Source organism: Panthera uncia, chromosome F1 (assembly GCF_023721935.1).
Source record: "Panthera uncia isolate 11264 chromosome F1, Puncia_PCG_1.0, whole genome shotgun sequence".
In the NCBI taxonomy this organism is placed as follows: domain Eukaryota; kingdom Metazoa; phylum Chordata; class Mammalia; order Carnivora; family Felidae; genus Panthera; species Panthera uncia.
In genome coordinates this window covers 15188538-15204771 of record NC_064813.1, presented here as the reverse complement: position 1 = coordinate 15204771, position 16234 = coordinate 15188538, and the positions used below count along the sequence as shown (strand labels likewise).

The window sequence follows — 16234 nt, the reverse complement described above, 5'->3', positions numbered from 1 at the left end:
TTCCTTCCTGGAGGGGTGGTGGGAGGGGGGATGGGCTAAATGGGTAAGGAGCATTAAGGAATCTACTCCTGAAATCATTGTTGCTCTATATGCTAACTAACTTGGGTGTAAATTAAAAACTTAATTAATTAATTAATTTTAGAAAAAGAATCTTTTTCTTCCATTGTTAATAATTGAAAGAAACAGTGGGAGCTCCTGTGGCTTGGTTTGGTGAAAGGTTTCTAATTTTGTATTTTCCTTTGCAGTTGCATAGCTCACCTCCTACCTTTGGAATAGACAGTAGCCTAAGGTCTGATAGAGAGTTCAAAACCATGTTTACAGAATACTGTACCAGTGGAGACATCATTGGAGAGCTGAGCTGTCTGCTTAAGCGTGAAATTGAATATACTGCCATTTGTGAAACTATTTTACAGGTAAGAAACTGGTTCTGTCTGTATTGTGGGCTATTAGTTAATTCTTCCTGAAGTAAATAAGGAATTCCAGAATCTTTTCTTCCTTTGGGTTCCGTTATCTTATGCAGCCACCTACCCAGCTATTGTGAAGCAGTGTAGACTAGCTGAGAAAGATTTAGTGTCTCACATCCTGGCTGTGGGACCTGGAGTGAGATATTTTAATCTCTTTGTGTCTTAGTATCCTTGTTTATTAAAAGAGACTATGTCTAGCTTTGACGTTATGAAGATTAGGAAAATGTCTAAGTGCATGGCATGTATAGACACTCAATAAATGGCCACCATTATGAAAGAAGTATTTTTAAAGAATACTTGTTTTTCTTTTAATTTTTTAATGTTTATTTATTTTCCAGAGAGAGACAGAGCACGAGCAGGGGAGGGGCAGAGAGAGAGGGAGACACAGAATCCAAAGCAGGCTCCAGGTTCTGAGCTGTCAGCACAGAGCCCGATGTGGGGCTTGAACTCACAAATCGTGAGATCATAACCTGAGCCAAAGTTGGCTGCTTAACTAACTGAGCCACCCGGGTGCCCCTAATTGTTTTTTTTTATTGTTATTTATGTACTATTATTATTTTTTTTTATGTTGAAAAAATTTATATTTAGATTTAGCCAGCTGGACTCAGTTTAGATGATCCCAATTTTGTTGGCAACATCCAAAGCATCATAGTCAGGAGCCAGTTGAACATATGCTTTCTTTTCTCCATCGGGCCTGATCAGAGTGTTGACCTTGGCCACATCAATGTCATAGAGCTTCTTCACGGCCTGTTTGATCTGGTGCTTGTTGGCCTTGACATCCACAATGAACACAAGAGTGTTGTTGTCTTCTATTTTCTTCATGGCTGACTTGGTAGTCAGGGGGAACTTGATGATGGCATAGTGGTCAAGCTTGTTTCTTCTGGGGGCGCTCTTTCAAGGATATTTGGGCTGCCTTCAGAGATGCAGTGTCTTGGGCCGTCGGAATGTAGGTGACGTGCAGATCTTTTTTTTATAACTGTGGACGCCTTTCAGCACTGCTTTCTTGGCCTTCAAAGCCTTTGCTTTAGCTTCAGCTTTGGGAGGGGCAGGGTCCAGAGTCTTAGGGGTACGTGGGACAGAAGGGAATGTTGCTTTATCAGTTTCATACCATTTAGTTTCTGGAAGAGGACAGGAGGCATGAATTTAGTCACAAGGTTGAAGTGAAGTCACTGAAGTCCATGTAGCTTGAATTCTTAAGGAGCAGTTGGCCTCTGGAAACAAATCCTGTGAATCAGTCTATAGCCAACATGCAGGGGTACAAGAGCACCCAGAGTGGGACCCCAAGTCAGGTTCCACCACCCACTGCTGACAAAATCCAAAGGCAGAGAGACATGAGGGATGGTGAATCAAGAAAAAAAATTATTTCAGTGAGGCCAACACCAGGAAGATAGTGGATTAGCAGCTCAAAGATGATCTCCAATGTGCTGAAATACTTCCGGGTTTATATAAGGAAAATGTGGGGCAAAGGTGGATGGGTATGAGCAGGTGGACAGTGAAGGTCAAATCCATCACTGTCTTAGAGTTAATCACAGGTGGGGTCTTGCTGGCTCAGAGCAGTTCCTATTGTTTGAGGGGGTAGTTTCATTCCCAACTAAGGATGCTTTGTCCCCAAGGCCTTCAGCCTGAGCCAAGAGACAAGCTGGAAAGAACAACCCAACTATAAGTCTGAGGTCAAAATTGAGGCAGCAGGAGTCCTCTTTTGAGCCCACTTCACCTACTGTGGCAGTAAAATAGATAAGTTTATGTGGCTTACTTCCTGAATCTTGGGCTCATGAGCTGTATCCTTTACCATAGCTATTGACTGGTATATATTTTCCTGGCTTATCACTAAGTGTATGCTTTAATTGAACTGTAAATTTTATCATCTTACATATAGCAAACAATTTCTCCACAGTACAATGCTTTTAAATGGCAGAGTATCATAATTTTACTAGAGTTGATGGTTTTTCTAAGGGGTCAGGTGAAGATTAAATCTATAGGCACCTTGTCTTCTGATGGCCTTATAATTTAGTTGTGAATCAAGCTTGCTGCTCGATATCTTGTGGTTTCAGGCCTGCTTTATCTCCCTGGAGGATTTGTATGAAGGCTTTGATGTCTTCTGGCCATCCTTGGAATATAAAATATGGCTAAAGCTTGCACTCAGTATTGCCTATCAGTATTTTGAATCAAGTCTCATTGATGAGGTAAGTTATGGGATTAAAATATGAATGGACTTTTATTTACTTTTTACGAAATGCATATCATATTTTTGAGACAGAGACAGAAAGGAAGGTTGTATCTGATATTCTAAAATGAGATTCTAGAATTTTAACCACACTTGTTCTGACTTCCTGCAGATCTTCAGTTCTCTTGTCACAGCTGATTTTCCAGGCTACCTGCAGTCATGCCTTAAAAAAACAGATTCAGCAAATATGAAATAGGTAGATTCCCAAGAACTAGGAACTCATATTTTGTGTGTGCTTTCAGACTTTGGCATTTTTAAAAAAGCCCCCGGGTGTTTAGAATGTGCATCCAGGGATGAGAACACTGCTCTAAACTCTGTCAATAGGGAATACAAGAGGAATAGCAGTTTTCTGGAGGAAATAATGGTTCCTTTTCACTAATATACAGAAACATAATGACTTCTGCTTTCAAGCTCGAAATCCCCGGCATTATGAGCCAATCTACTCAGACCCAGGTAGATGCTAATTGAGTTTCCTCTTTGGACTGGGTGCTTGTTCTATGCAGCTTTTTGAATGATCTGTGTGAGGACTGATTGGCATAGTGTTTCTTTCTTTTAAAAAAAAAATTTTTTGGGGGCGCCTGGGTGGCGCAGTCGGTTAAGCGTCCGACTTCAGCCAGGTCACGATCTCGCGGTCCGTGAGTTCGAGCCCCGCGTCAGGCTCTGGGCTGATGGCTCGGAGCCTGGAGACTGTTTCCGATTCTGTGTCTCCCTCTCTCTCTGCCCCTCCCCCGTTCATGCTCTGTCTCTCTCTGTCCCAAAAATAAATAAAAAACGTTGAAAAAAAAATTTTTTTTAGTGTTTATTTACTTTGAGAGATAGAGCACGAACAGGGGCAGAGAGAGAGGGAGACACAGTGTGACAGCAAATACTTGGTGCCCAGGAAGAGACAAGCCACGCACACTTGGGGAATCAGGAAAAGACTGTTTACTGCACACTGGTCCTGGCCCAGCAGAGTCACCTCCAAAGGCTGAGCCCCGAACCTTGGCATCAGCCTGTTATTATGGCTGGGATGGTAGCAGGTTGAGAGACAAAAGACAAAGGGGAGGGGGCACTTACCAGTGGTGCTATCTGGGCAGTTCATGGACACAGGAGGCAAACAAGATTGCAGAAGCCAAAAGTATGCAGGGGAGTATCCAGCTTCCAACATCTGGCTGGCCCCTTTTATCTTGTTTTTATTAGCTTTTCTTCTCAACAGAATCCGAAGCAGGTTCCAGGCTCGGAGCTGTCAGCACAGAGCTCAACGTGGGGCTCGAACCCACGAACTGTGAGATCATGACCCAAGCCGAAGCTGGATGCTTAACCGACTGAGCTACCAAGGCATCCCTGGGGTGGTGTTTCTTATAGTCTCCTCTACCTATGTTAATATGAATCTACTGTCTTTTTAAAATCTTTATTGGGGTGACCGAGCCTCTTTTATGAACTTTTTCTCCAACAAGTAATAGCATTGGCATAATTTACAATCCATATTTATATCCTATTTAATAATTATTTGAGCCCCTATTATAAGTTAGGAACTGGGAAAGTGACAGACCAGAGTTCAACAATGTTTGTTGCATCTCAGTAAAATGAGACTGGATATGAATGTTGGGTTAAAAGATTCGCACGTCTGAAAAGAATGAGAAGACAAGTCACAGAGTGGGAGAAAATATATATTTGCAAAAGACACATCTGATACAGGACTGTTACCTAAAATATACAAATAACTTTTAAAACTCAACAATAGGAAAACAAACAACCCAATTAAAAAATGGGCCAAAGATCTTAACAGACCCCTCACCAAAGAAGATATACAGATGGTAAATAAACACGTTCTATCTACATCATATATCCTCAGAAAAATGCAACATTGTGATTCCATTATGCACCTATTAGAATGGCCAACATTTGGAACACTGAGAGCCCCAAACGCTGGTGGGGATATAGGGCAACAGGAACTCTCATTCATTGCTGGTAGGAATGCAAAATGGTACAGCTACTTTGGAAGACAGTCTGGAGGTTTCTTATAAAACTGAACATACTCTTACCATATGATCCAGTAATCAGTATCCTTGATATTTACCCAAAGAAGTTGAAAACTTATGTTCACACAGAAATCTGAACACATATATTTATAGCAATTTTATTCGTAATTGCCAAAACTTGGAAACAACCAACAAAAATGTCCTTTAGTAGATGAATGGATAAATTCATTCCTCTGTGGCACATCCAGACAATGGAATATTATTCAGTGCTAAAAAGGAATGAACTTGGGGCGCCTGGGTGGCTCAGTTGGTTGAGTGTCCAACTTCAGCTCAGGTCATAATCTCACGGTTCGTGGGTTCAAGCCCCGTGTCAGGCTGTGTGCTGACAGCTCAGAGCCTGGAGCCTGCTTCGGATTCTGTGACTCCCTCTATCTCTGTGCCTCCCCTGCTTGTACTCTGTCTCTCTCTGTCTGTCTGTCTCTCTGTCTGTCTGTCTGTCTCTCTCAAGATATAAAATAAACATTAAAAGATTTTTAAAACATTTTTAAAAGGAAATGAACTGTCAAGCTGTGAAAAGCCATGGAAAAAAAACCTAGACGCATATTACCAAGTGAAAGAGGCCACCAGAAAAGGTTACACACTGTGCGATTCCAATTGTAGGACATTCTGGAAAAGGCAAAACTACGGACACAATAAAGAGATCAGTGGTTGCTAGGAGTTGGGGCAGGACGAATAAATAGAGGATGTTAGGACAGTGAAACCACTCTGCATGATACTGTCACAATGGATACATGTCATTACACATTTATGCATAAAATTTACAACACCAAGAGTGAACCCTAAAGTAAAACTATGGACTTTGGCTGATTATGATGTGTCAGTGTAGGTTCATCAGTGGTAATAAATGTACCACTCTGGTGCCGGATATTGATAGTGGGGGAAATTATACACATGTGGAGGCTGGAGTATATGTGAAATCTTTATACCTGTCTCTCAGTTTTGCTGTGAACCTAAAACCACTCTAAAAAATTCTTTAAAAATTAGCATGTCATGCTAAGGAAGTCATGTTTCTTTACTATGTGGCAATAATTTTCAGAAAAATTTTAGTGGAAGGGCAAAAAGATTTAGATTCTTCTCCTTTCCTTTTGCTTTGCCTCTTCATGAGAAGGTGGACACATTTAGGGTCTAGTATGAAACTCCAGAGGAGAGAATTAAGACCAATAGGTTGAAAGCGTACAGAGTCAGATCTGACTCAATAATAAGGTGAATGTCCTTTCATTTGTTTTTAATGTTTATGTATTTTTGAGAGAGAGAAACAGAGCATGAGCGGGGGAGGGGCAGAGAGAGAGGGAGACAGAATCTGAAGCAGGATCCAGACTCCGAGGTGTCAGCACAGAGCCCAATGCGGAGCTTGAAATCATGGACTGTGAGATCATGACCTGAGCTGAAGTCGGACCCTTAACCGACTGAGCTACCCAGGTGCCCCTCCTTTCATTTTTTAAGAAAACAATTTGAAAGCCATGCATATTTATTATCTAAATTAGAAAATACAAATACAAAACATAAGAAAATAGTAATAACTTTCTAGCCTGATTTTACTCCCCCAGAGAATCTCTATCTAACACTTTGGCTTATCTCCTTCTAGTCTTTTCCCATCAAAGAACTAGCCAATTAAGACTTTTAGAACCTATATAAAGAGGTTTAGAAACACTGATAAGCTTATGCTGCAAACCCTCCTCTAAATCATAGAACTCAAAATTTACATGCATTTAACAGCCAAAATAAGGAGCTTGGGTGACTCAGGTGGTTAAGCATCCAACGCTTGATCTTGGCTCAGATCATGATCTCACAGTTCGTGGCTTCAAACTTCCGCATTGGGCTCTGCACTGACAGTGTGAAACCTGCTTGGGATTCTCTCTCTCTCTCTCTCTCTCTGCCCCTTCCCTGCTCACACTCTCTGTCTCTCAAAATAAATAAACTTAAAAAAAAACCAAACATTAAAAAAAACCAAAAAGCTTATTTTTTAAAGATTTTCTCCTTGTAAAATTTTGGATATTTTCTAATTTTCTTATGCTTTTCATGCCCCAGGTGAGCTGCTGCTCTCAGCAGTTAAGTGTTCAGTCTGCCCATTAGGGACCAAGGTCTGAGGGAAGGGTCACATAGCTGTGCACGGAGTGAGGGCACTGTCCAGGGGATTCCTACCATGGGACTGACCTCTAAGCAGGTGTACTAGTTTGCTGGGGCTGCTGTCACAAAGTACCACAACCTGGGGGGCTTAAACAACAGAAATGTATTGTCTCATAGTACTTGCGGAGAAATCTGAAATCGAGGCGTTGGCAGGGTTGATTCCTACTAAGAGGTATGAGGGAGGGAGAATCTAGTCTAGGCCTCCTCCTTGACTTGGGGATGGCGGTCTTCATCCCACATGGAGTCCCCCTGTATGTGTACCTGTGTCTAAATCTCCCCCTGGCCTTTTTTTTTTTTTTTTAAAGTAAGCTTTATAACCAGAGTGGGATTTGAACTCAAGACCCTGACATCAAAAGCTGAATGCTCTGTTGACTAAGCCAGCCAGGAGCTCCCAAATCTCCCTAAGGACATCAGCCATATTGAATTAGTTGTTCATCCTACTCCAGTATGACCTCATGTGAACTTAAACAATTATATCTGCAATGACCCTATTTCCAAATGAAGTCACATTCTTTATTTATTTAAAAAAATTTTTTAATGTTTATTTATTTTTGAGAGAGAGAGACAGTGAAAGCCAGGGAGGGGCACAGAGAGAGAGAGAGAGAGAGAGAGAGAGAGAGAGAGAGACAGAATCCAAAACAGGCTCCAGGCTCCGAGCTGTCAGCACACAGCCTGATGCAGGGCTTGAACTCACGAACTGTGAGATCATGACCTGAGCTGAAGTCGGATGCTCAAGTGACTGAGCCACCCAGGTGCCCCAACAAAGTCACCTTCTAATGTACCGGGGGTCAGAACTTTAACATACAAATTTTTGGGGGACACAAGTCAGCCCATACATAATAGCTCCCTTCCAGCTCTGAGGACTACAATTCTGAGCTTTGAAGTATGACTCAGACTCAGTATATTGCCTTGTTTTGTTTTAGCTTTTTGCTATTGTTTGTTCACTTGTTAAGTGGGGTGTTTGCTTACTGCTTGGTAAAACTGAATCCACAAAGCATAGCTGACCACCCTGCTGAGGCTGATTGAGAGGTCATGCCAGCCTGTAAATCAGGGCCACTAGTAGTAATGATGTAAAAACTCTTGAGTTATAATCTTGTCAGAGGCCATTCTGAACTCTAAATAAATTATTTCTGTTGGTCTTAGGGTCCATATGCCTTTTGACAAGCCTGTAAATCAGTGAGTTTGCTTTCTTCTTGATTCCATGTGTCATCTGGTATGATTCATAGAAAAAATGTCATTTTATTGTAGAACTTAGAGTTTCAGAAGTGTGCGGCGTCCAATCTGGCATATGTGGAGACTTTATCAAGCTATAACGAAATGGTCATCGATAATGTGACTATGAAATTCGTTATTATTGTGTATGGCAGTGTGATTGATACTAAGACAGAGGTACAATATCTTGCACCTTGCATTTTGCCTAAAACCTGTGAGCAGGTAAGGACCGTTATTTCTAAAGAGTCATTTGCTTTCCATGGTGCCCCATAAGTGACTTTAAAACTCAACTGACCACCCTAAAAAGAAATTTAACCTGTAGTTCTTACCGCCCTTAACAAAACAGAGCATGCTGAGGGCTTCCCATGTACAGTTGTGAGGGTTGGGCCCTACACAAGAGTGTGCCCAAGGGGGAATCGAGAGCTGGAATCTGCCTACTCTCTGCTTGCCAAGCCATTTGCCCTGGAGTAGGGTTGTACTTCCCAAAGGATGGGAGACATTTTTCCTTAGTTCACACCGAGGAAATGACACCATATGCTAGTGTGGCTCTGAAGGGGTCTGCACTGGTTAGTAAGAAGAAAGTTGAGTAGGGGCCACATCACTTTGTTGCCACGTGAGGGGCTGTGAGCATACCTTGACAGTGGGCCCTGGATATCACCATTCCATGGATCTGTGAGGGAGAAGAGTGTGAACACCAAGGGTGTGATAGGATGGGGTGGCAGGAAGGTGGAGCACAGGAGCGGGGAGGAGGAAGAGGGAGTGAGAAGAGCTGACCTGTCCTTAATTGGGTAGGACGTTTCTCCTCTTGAGGAGAGACCCTTTCTGCCGGTTCATTTATTAAATGAGAGGTTGTTAACTAAATGAAAAATTTCTGTCTTGGAAAAGTTGGTAAACCTCCTAAAAAGTGCATTCGTCCCTTTCACAACATTATTATTTTGTACCTCTCAGCAATTCCGAGGATGATGGTAATTTAAATGCTTTTCTAATAGAAAATGAAAATCGCTTTAGCTTTGAGGCAGGGAACAGCAGGAGCTGTTTGGGATCAGGCATACTTGGGTGGAAAGCCTGGCCCTTATGCCCACCAGTGTGGGAGCCATAGGTGACCTGCCTTCTGACCCTCAGTTTCCTATTCGTGAAGTTAGGATAACCTTAGGCCATCTCCTAAGGTTCTTGTGAGGATCCAGGGAGAGGGGACCTGGTATCTAGAAATGATAGTTATAATTGTTACTTGCACCCTACTTGCCTTCTGGGAGGGCAAATTTTGGAGGACACACAGGGCAAAAGTTCTGAGAAAAGAAGACAGTCCTGCTGTCTGGGACGGCAGGGCCCTGAGCCCTTGGACATCCATGTAGGGATAAAAGTAAATTGAGTGTATGTTGGGGGTTTCCCTGTTTTCCCAAACAGAATTTCCAGTCTGGTTACAAGTAAGGTGTGGAAAGTTCCTTCCTGATAATTGTAAATGTGCAAAAGGTAATTTTCTGGGCCAAGACTTCATGAAACCATGTTAGAAGGGATTTGAAATGAAAAAGAGAGCTTAGGGTTGAAGCCCAGTTCTGAGTTTTGGCTTATTTCTTATATTCTTTGAAAAGGTTAGGAAGCAGCCAGCTTAGAGATCAAAGTCTGCTCTTTTGACTAACTTCTTTTCTTCCTTAGATTCAGGGAACTTCAGATTTAAGCAAGCTGCTGGTTATCCAAGCATCCAAGCCTGCCAAAAATACCAATGACTCCAAAGTCATGGGTAAGGAGTAGCCCTTTCCGTGATACGAAAACCAGGAAACATTCATCTAATTCTAAGAAAATGATCTGAGGGTATTGCGTGGGTTTATCACCAGTCTCCATCCTTGGGCCCACCCTGGCCTCCATGTTACTTCTGGGAGGCCACCTGAGTCCTCCAGACGCTGAGGTAGGCTTTCTCTCTCCCATCCCTTCCTTCACAGCTGGTGTAGAGCAGCTTCTGTGTGGTACTCTGTTCCCGTCCTGGCGGCCTGGAGACCCACCGTGCTGCTGGGGGTAAAGCAGGAATGGGGCGGGCATAGACTTTCTCACAGTGCGTCCAGGGGTGGAGAGCTGGTGTGTTCCCAACAATCAAGGGGAATATGGAACCTGAACCAGGCTCTTTGACTACTCCAAACCAGTCGCAGCCACAACTCAGCTGTCTTGCTTGAGGTGCGCTTCCATAGTTACAACCTAATTACAATCGCTAAACGTGTATTAGTGCCCCGCTGCATGTATCACGGTGCTAAGCAATATTACTGAGCAGATGAGGTAGCAAGGCCTTGCTCTAGAGAAAATGCGCTGAAATCTTTCACGTAGTGCTCGGCATCCCTGCCTTGCCAAGCCCAGTGTTTTCATTTCCCCAACTGCCCGAGCTCGGAACCAGGCAGCCTTAATATGCCTCTCTAATTGGCACCATCCTGGTGTTTCTGACCCGCATGATCTGCTAGCTTAGAGGTTATGCAGTTCTTCACGAATTGTTACTTCGGGGGGAGGGGCTTACATGATTTCAAACTGCGTGCAGAAAGTGCATTTTATTAATATTTTATACCTCATTTCTCATTTGCATGATTCTTGTAAGACGCAGCCCCATCGTGTGCTGGGCACTGTGCCAAGCGCTAGGCGGTGAGCAAGCCAAACCAGGTGTCTGCCCTTGTGAGGAGGAGAGACAGACATTCAATAAGTGATTCCACTTCTGCCCTAGCAGCAAATTCAACCTCAGGCATTCTTGTAGCTTACTTTCTAGGCCCTGTTCTGGGTCACGTGCAGCACTTGATTTGGGGGAGTTCTCTGTGTTCCCAGCTCTCCTGTCCAAGCTGGCTTAACACTGAGATAGTCGTTACCCCTAGCCCTCACAGTGTCTTCGGTTTGCCTTTCACAGCACTCTTGGGGCACTGGGGTCTAGGCTTTGGAGCTCAGAGCCTAGCGTCAGCCCCCTTGGGGCACCCCGAGGGCTTTTGAGTCAGAGATCTTAGCACTGCCAGAAGCAGGGTACAGGTCCTCCTCTGTTCCTGGGCCTGTAGGCCTCTCTCTTTCTTCGGGCTCTCTGCAATCACTTTTAGACCGAGGGTAATATATCATGCTTTATTTCCCGATGAATTTGGAACGAGAATCATAAATGGTAGGTCAGTGCACTGGATTGGGCCCACATATATGTTTTCTTTTAAAAATTTAAAATAAGTTGCAGGGGTGCCTGGGTAGCTACGTCGGTTGGGCATCTGACTTCAGCTCGGGTCATGATCTCGTGGTACATGAGTTTGAGCCCCTCGCCGGGCTCTGTGCTGACAGCTTGGAGCTTGGAGCCTGCTTCTGGTTCTGTGTCTCCCACTCTCTCTGCCCCTGCCCCCCTCACACTCTGTCTCACTCTCAAAAATGAATAAATGTTAAAAAAAATTTTTAAAAATCTAGAATAAGTTGCAAAAGATGAACATCGACAAATTTCACATAAAAAAAATCCAGATTTTGAGCTTTTCCTGAAAAACTCAGAAAGTCTGCTAACGCTTGGGCCTCGTTCCTGTATGTAGCAACATTCAGAGCTGGTTGTGGGGGAAGCAGATAATGTGCAGTTTGCCACAGTCCACACCTCACCCTCTTGTCTTAGGTATGGCCTGCTTCCTCTTTTATGTGACCTCCCTGTTCTCATTTGAGTTTGTCGGCCCTTCCATTAGGTTCTGGGGACCCTAAGAGCAAACGCCCTTGAGGGAAGAAAGGGAAGAAAGTAAAGAGCTCATATGAAAGGGGGGGAAGGGAGACCTACTGAGAGAAAGCAAATTGACATTTCAGAATATTCTTCTGCTACCTTTACTCTTAAATTCCTAATTTAGTTTTTCTGTCTGATGCATGTATTTGGATTGGTTCAGTCAACACTGGTCTTCAAACAACCCACAGAGAATATAATTGGAAGAGAAAAAAGGAGGTAAGAAACTTGACACATGGATTAGATTTTGTCTTACTGTGAATATTAAGCCACATAGCTGGAATCAATTGTGAAGTCAAGTAGCAAAATGTAGGTGGTAAGAAAAGAGATTCATAGTAGCAGCTCATTAATTTAGAAAAATTGGGATAAAACTCATCTGGATTATTAAAAATATTTTTTGAATGTTTATTCATTTAAAAAAATTTTTTTAATTTTTATATTTATTTATTTTTGAGAGAGAGGGAGAGACAGAACGTGAGCAGGGAGGGACAGAGAGAGAGGGAGACAAAGAATCCGAAGCAGGATCCAGGCTCTGAGCTGTCAGCCCAGAGCCCGATGCGGGGCTCAAACCCATGAACCGCGAGATCACGACCTGAGCCAAAGTCGGACACTCAGCCGACTGAGCCACCCAGGCGCCCCTGAATGTTTATTCATTTTTGAGAGAGAGAGAGCGAGAGAGAGAGAGAGAGAGAGAGCGCAAGCGGGGGAGGGACAGAGAGTGAAGGAGGCACAGAAACCGAAGCAGGCTCCAGGCTCCGAGCTGTCAGCACAGGGTTTGAACACACAAACTGTGAGATCATGACCTGAGCCAAAGTCGGGCACTTCACCGACTGAGCCACCCAGGTGTCCCTCACCTGAATTATTTAAAGATGAAAATGATAGAATGTTTCTGGAAGATGTGATTTTGCCCTGGGCTGCCCCCACCCTCTGGCTCAGTTTCCCCCCTGTGCACCTCCTTCCCAGTAGCTCAGTAGTAGGGATCTACGGGTTAAGGATGGGGAGGGTCATGCCATGCGCACAAACTAGATGTTAGCATCCACAGGCCTGTGCCTCTCCGTGTGGAGTGTGTATTCCCTGAGGATGTGGGTGCTGTGCCTGGGGGATGTGCAGCCACAGGCTGATCCAGGGCATCTTCCTAGAGTATCAGTTTTACTTGGTGCTCTTTTAAACAGAGGAAACTCATTTAACCATTAGATTCTTTAAAATGTTTTATATTAAAACACACATGGAGTAGGATGACAAATTTGCATGAATTTTTAAGATAAAATAGAAGACTTCAGGCCATTTTATTATGGAGGGTCACTCAGGTTTTGCCCTGACATCTTTTCCTACTCTCCTCAGCAATCAGGGATAATTTGGAAAATTTTGAGAAGTCCATGTCTGGAATGGGAGGGGGGAGGGCTGGTCACATCAGGCCAGGACAGAGTGGAGGGAAGTCTGGGGAGTGGGGGACCTGTTTGTAGGCCTAGTTACTCAAGGAGTCGCTGTCAGGGCCCCTAACAGAGGTCGTCTGGGCCCAAGCCCCCTGCACAGTAGAGGAGAATGTTGTTCTGACAGGGCGACGGGGCACTAGGTGAATGCAGAGGTGGGCCAGGGAGCAGCGAATGGGGCCAAGGATGGGCTTCAGCGGCCTCCAGCACCCTCTGTCTCCCAGCTGCGAAGTCACCCCACGTAAATACGTTTTCCAAGGGAAAATGGTATGCTGTGTAAGCGCGGCTTCAAGAGAAGACCCTTGGGCCACCACATCTCCAACCAAGGAGTCCTCCTAAGACCCTTTTAACAGAAATTCGGGGCCTGCACTGTCATTTATGACCGTCAGAGTGGTGTGCAGAGTGTTTGTTGGGGGAAGGAAAGTTGCATTGACCGAATGTGTGATTAGTGGTTCCTTTAAAGAGAGCAACTCAGTTCTTTTTAGGCAGCCTTCCTAAATGGGAAAGGACCCTCTTTCACAAATGGGAAAGGACCCTGTTTCACAAATGGGAAACCTAATGGGGGGTCAAGTAATTGGCTTCATTGACTCCTCATTTTCACTGTTCTTTTCCAGGCCCCATTATTTTAAAAAGTTTCTCCTTGTGATTTAGGGACAAAGTTTCCGGTTACCTGGGAATCAGTCACAGAGTTACCCGGAATTCAACTCTCCTGACATTTCTCTTTTCCTGAAGTGCACCTTTGTTTGACTACTCTTAGTGAATAATGTAGTATCTCTTTCCAAGGTGATGCTTGATAGCACAGAGATGCATATGTATTTACTCGTAACTGATCTCTCAAAGCCCTTAATACGTAAGATCTTTTAGAGGGAACGTTCCAGATAATAAAATGTGAATTTTCAGTTAAGTTTTCTGATTGCATTTTGATAGTTCATGTTTTTTCCTGAAATGCTCATAGTCTAATATTTTGCTTTTGACTTTCCTTTATAGTTGGAAACTGGACCCTATTTTAAAAAGGAATACTAATGGTGCTAAGGTGATATGTGGAGTCAGGTAAAAGACTGAGCTAATATCCTGGCTCACGTGCTGAAGGATCACCTGGCAAGGAGGTTACTCAGAAGTTGCTGAAATGGCTAATAAATACTGCTGTATTTATTTCACAAGCAATTGAGCTGCTGGAAAAGCTCTAACTTTAAGCAGTTGCATTATACTTGAGATGTTCAAAATTCTTCAGGATGATAATATAATTCATGGCCTACCAAATGAAACCAAATAGAGCCATTTATGAGAATTCAAGTAATCAGAAGCATTGTACACTTAATATATTACTGACTGAAGCATACAACTTATATGATTTGATTTGCTGTTAATGACCCCCTAACATTTTCCAGTGAAAAGTTATTCCCTCCCTCCCCAATTTAGTATATGTTGAAAAATGGAACTATGTTCTCTAACCTTAGTTGCTGAAAGCAAAGTTTAGGAGAGGTTAATAGTCTTGCATTGCATAATACTCTTTGATATCACTTTTCAGTTTCTTTTTAAAAGTCAAATAAAGTTGAATGTTATGGTCTGATTGTTTATTATTTAGAATCCATTATGCCTTTTCATTTCAACAAGATTTCGAAAGGATATTTGATGCTCTACTCTAGGGAAAACCCTAAGAGAGGTAAGAATAAGAAGAAAACGTTAAGACAAAAAGTCAGGCCTAACTATTTATTAGAACCTTTTGGACACCTGCCATAACAGGACAGTATTTCAGCGTGGACTGCGGATCACCTGAGTGTCAGCAAATACTGGATGTGGCTGCACACGTAGGAACCCGGCCACCGTGACTGAACCACAGGCTTCATTTTTTTCTCTTTTTGATTACAGTTGATGCACTATGGTTACATTAGTTTCAGGGGCACAACATGGACAAGTGTAGACGTCATGCCGTGCTCACCACAAGCATAGCTACCATCTGTCACCACACGATGCTACTCTAACGCCATGGACGATATTCCCTGTACTATACCTTCCATCCCTGTGACTTAGTCTAATTAAAGGCTTCATTTTTCTTATAGTAACAAAACATCTAGAAATAGGCAGAAAGGGATGGGTGCAGCTGGTTGAGGAAGTAAGTTATCACGGACTAGGCTGCAGCCTCCTCATTCTCGGCCTGTGCCTTATCCCCAGGGTGGCAAAGTGACATCTGTACCTCCAGGCATCCTATTTGCTTTCCAGGAGGGCAAGGAGCTTTCTCTTTGCGAGGTTTTGCCTTTGAGTCAGGAATGGACCTCATCCCAGGCCAGCACGGTCATGTGCCTAAACCTCTCACCTTAAGATGAATTTTTGGCTGGCATCTCACTCTGCCACCCTTAATAATGATCTGGGTGGTTTTAGTGAAAAGTAAGGGGTAAGTGGATACTGGGTTAAGGGCAGTACCTGCTGTGCTCTGCGCCAGTCACATGGCTTGTTACAAATGAACACCAGCTGGCCACCTGCAGTCAGTCCCTGGGGGTAGGCCCCTGGGCTCTGCATTTTCACACTCCTGTGGGATTTAGTGCATTTGAAACTTGAGATACTTTGCTCTACAGTCTTGCTTAGAGGCTCATTAGCATATCTGATGCAACTAGGACATAATTCCTCCCACATACATCAGTTAGCATGCGTTTGGCCTAAACCCAACTCAAAAAGGCTTATGTCCTAAGGACATGTATTATTTTATGTAGTGTCAGTCAAGAGGTAAGATGGGTTCATGGTTGATGGACTCAGTGAAGATGATGATCAGATTTTTTTTCTCTCCACTTTGCTGTTGACCAGCCTCATTCTGTGGTTCCCTGTGCACAGGTAGTCAGATGGCTGCTAGCAACAATCATGTTTTGTGTGAGACAAAAAGGGAAAAAAAAGGTCTCCAATTGCTGTCAGGATAGAATTCTTCTAGAAACTCCAATGATCCTGTTTGTGGCTCATTGTCAAGAATTGAATCACGTGCCCATTTCCAAACCAGTTACTGCCAAGAAAAGTGGTAATGACCTTTTGGCCAGTTAATACACCCTTTAAGCTAAAATTAAAGTTGTCAGGGGCGC

General features: G+C 43.4%; 2 protein-coding genes across 5 annotated transcripts in view; one reads left to right on the top strand and one right to left on the bottom strand.

Annotated features, from left to right (window-relative positions):
- The window catches only part of SLC9C2 (solute carrier family 9 member C2 (putative)), a 90012-nt gene extending 75263 nt beyond the window's left edge, over positions 1-14749 (top strand). For 2 of the 4 annotated variants that reach the window (XM_049633974.1, XM_049633976.1), the window contains 6 exons: positions 246-413; positions 2516-2647; positions 8085-8270; positions 9702-9786; positions 11867-11958; positions 14157-14749. In XM_049633974.1, coding sequence (XP_049489931.1) covers positions 246-413; positions 2516-2647; positions 8085-8270; positions 9702-9786; positions 11867-11958; positions 14157-14192 — 699 coding nt within the window. In that variant the 3' untranslated portion in view covers positions 14193-14749. Of the gene's footprint in view, positions 1-245; positions 414-2515; positions 2648-8084; positions 8271-9701; positions 9787-11866; positions 12001-14156 lie in introns of those variants that run through there. The other 2 variants (XM_049633975.1, XM_049633971.1) reach the window with 2 other exon arrangements.
- Positions 1036-1589, bottom strand: LOC125926005 (60S ribosomal protein L23a-like; the record flags this gene model as incomplete). Its single annotated transcript, XM_049635306.1, is given in 1 exon segment — positions 1036-1589. A coding segment is annotated over 1 exon segment (516 nt), but the record flags the coding sequence as incomplete, so codon positions are not given.
- Positions 14750-16234: the final 1485 nt, after the last annotated feature.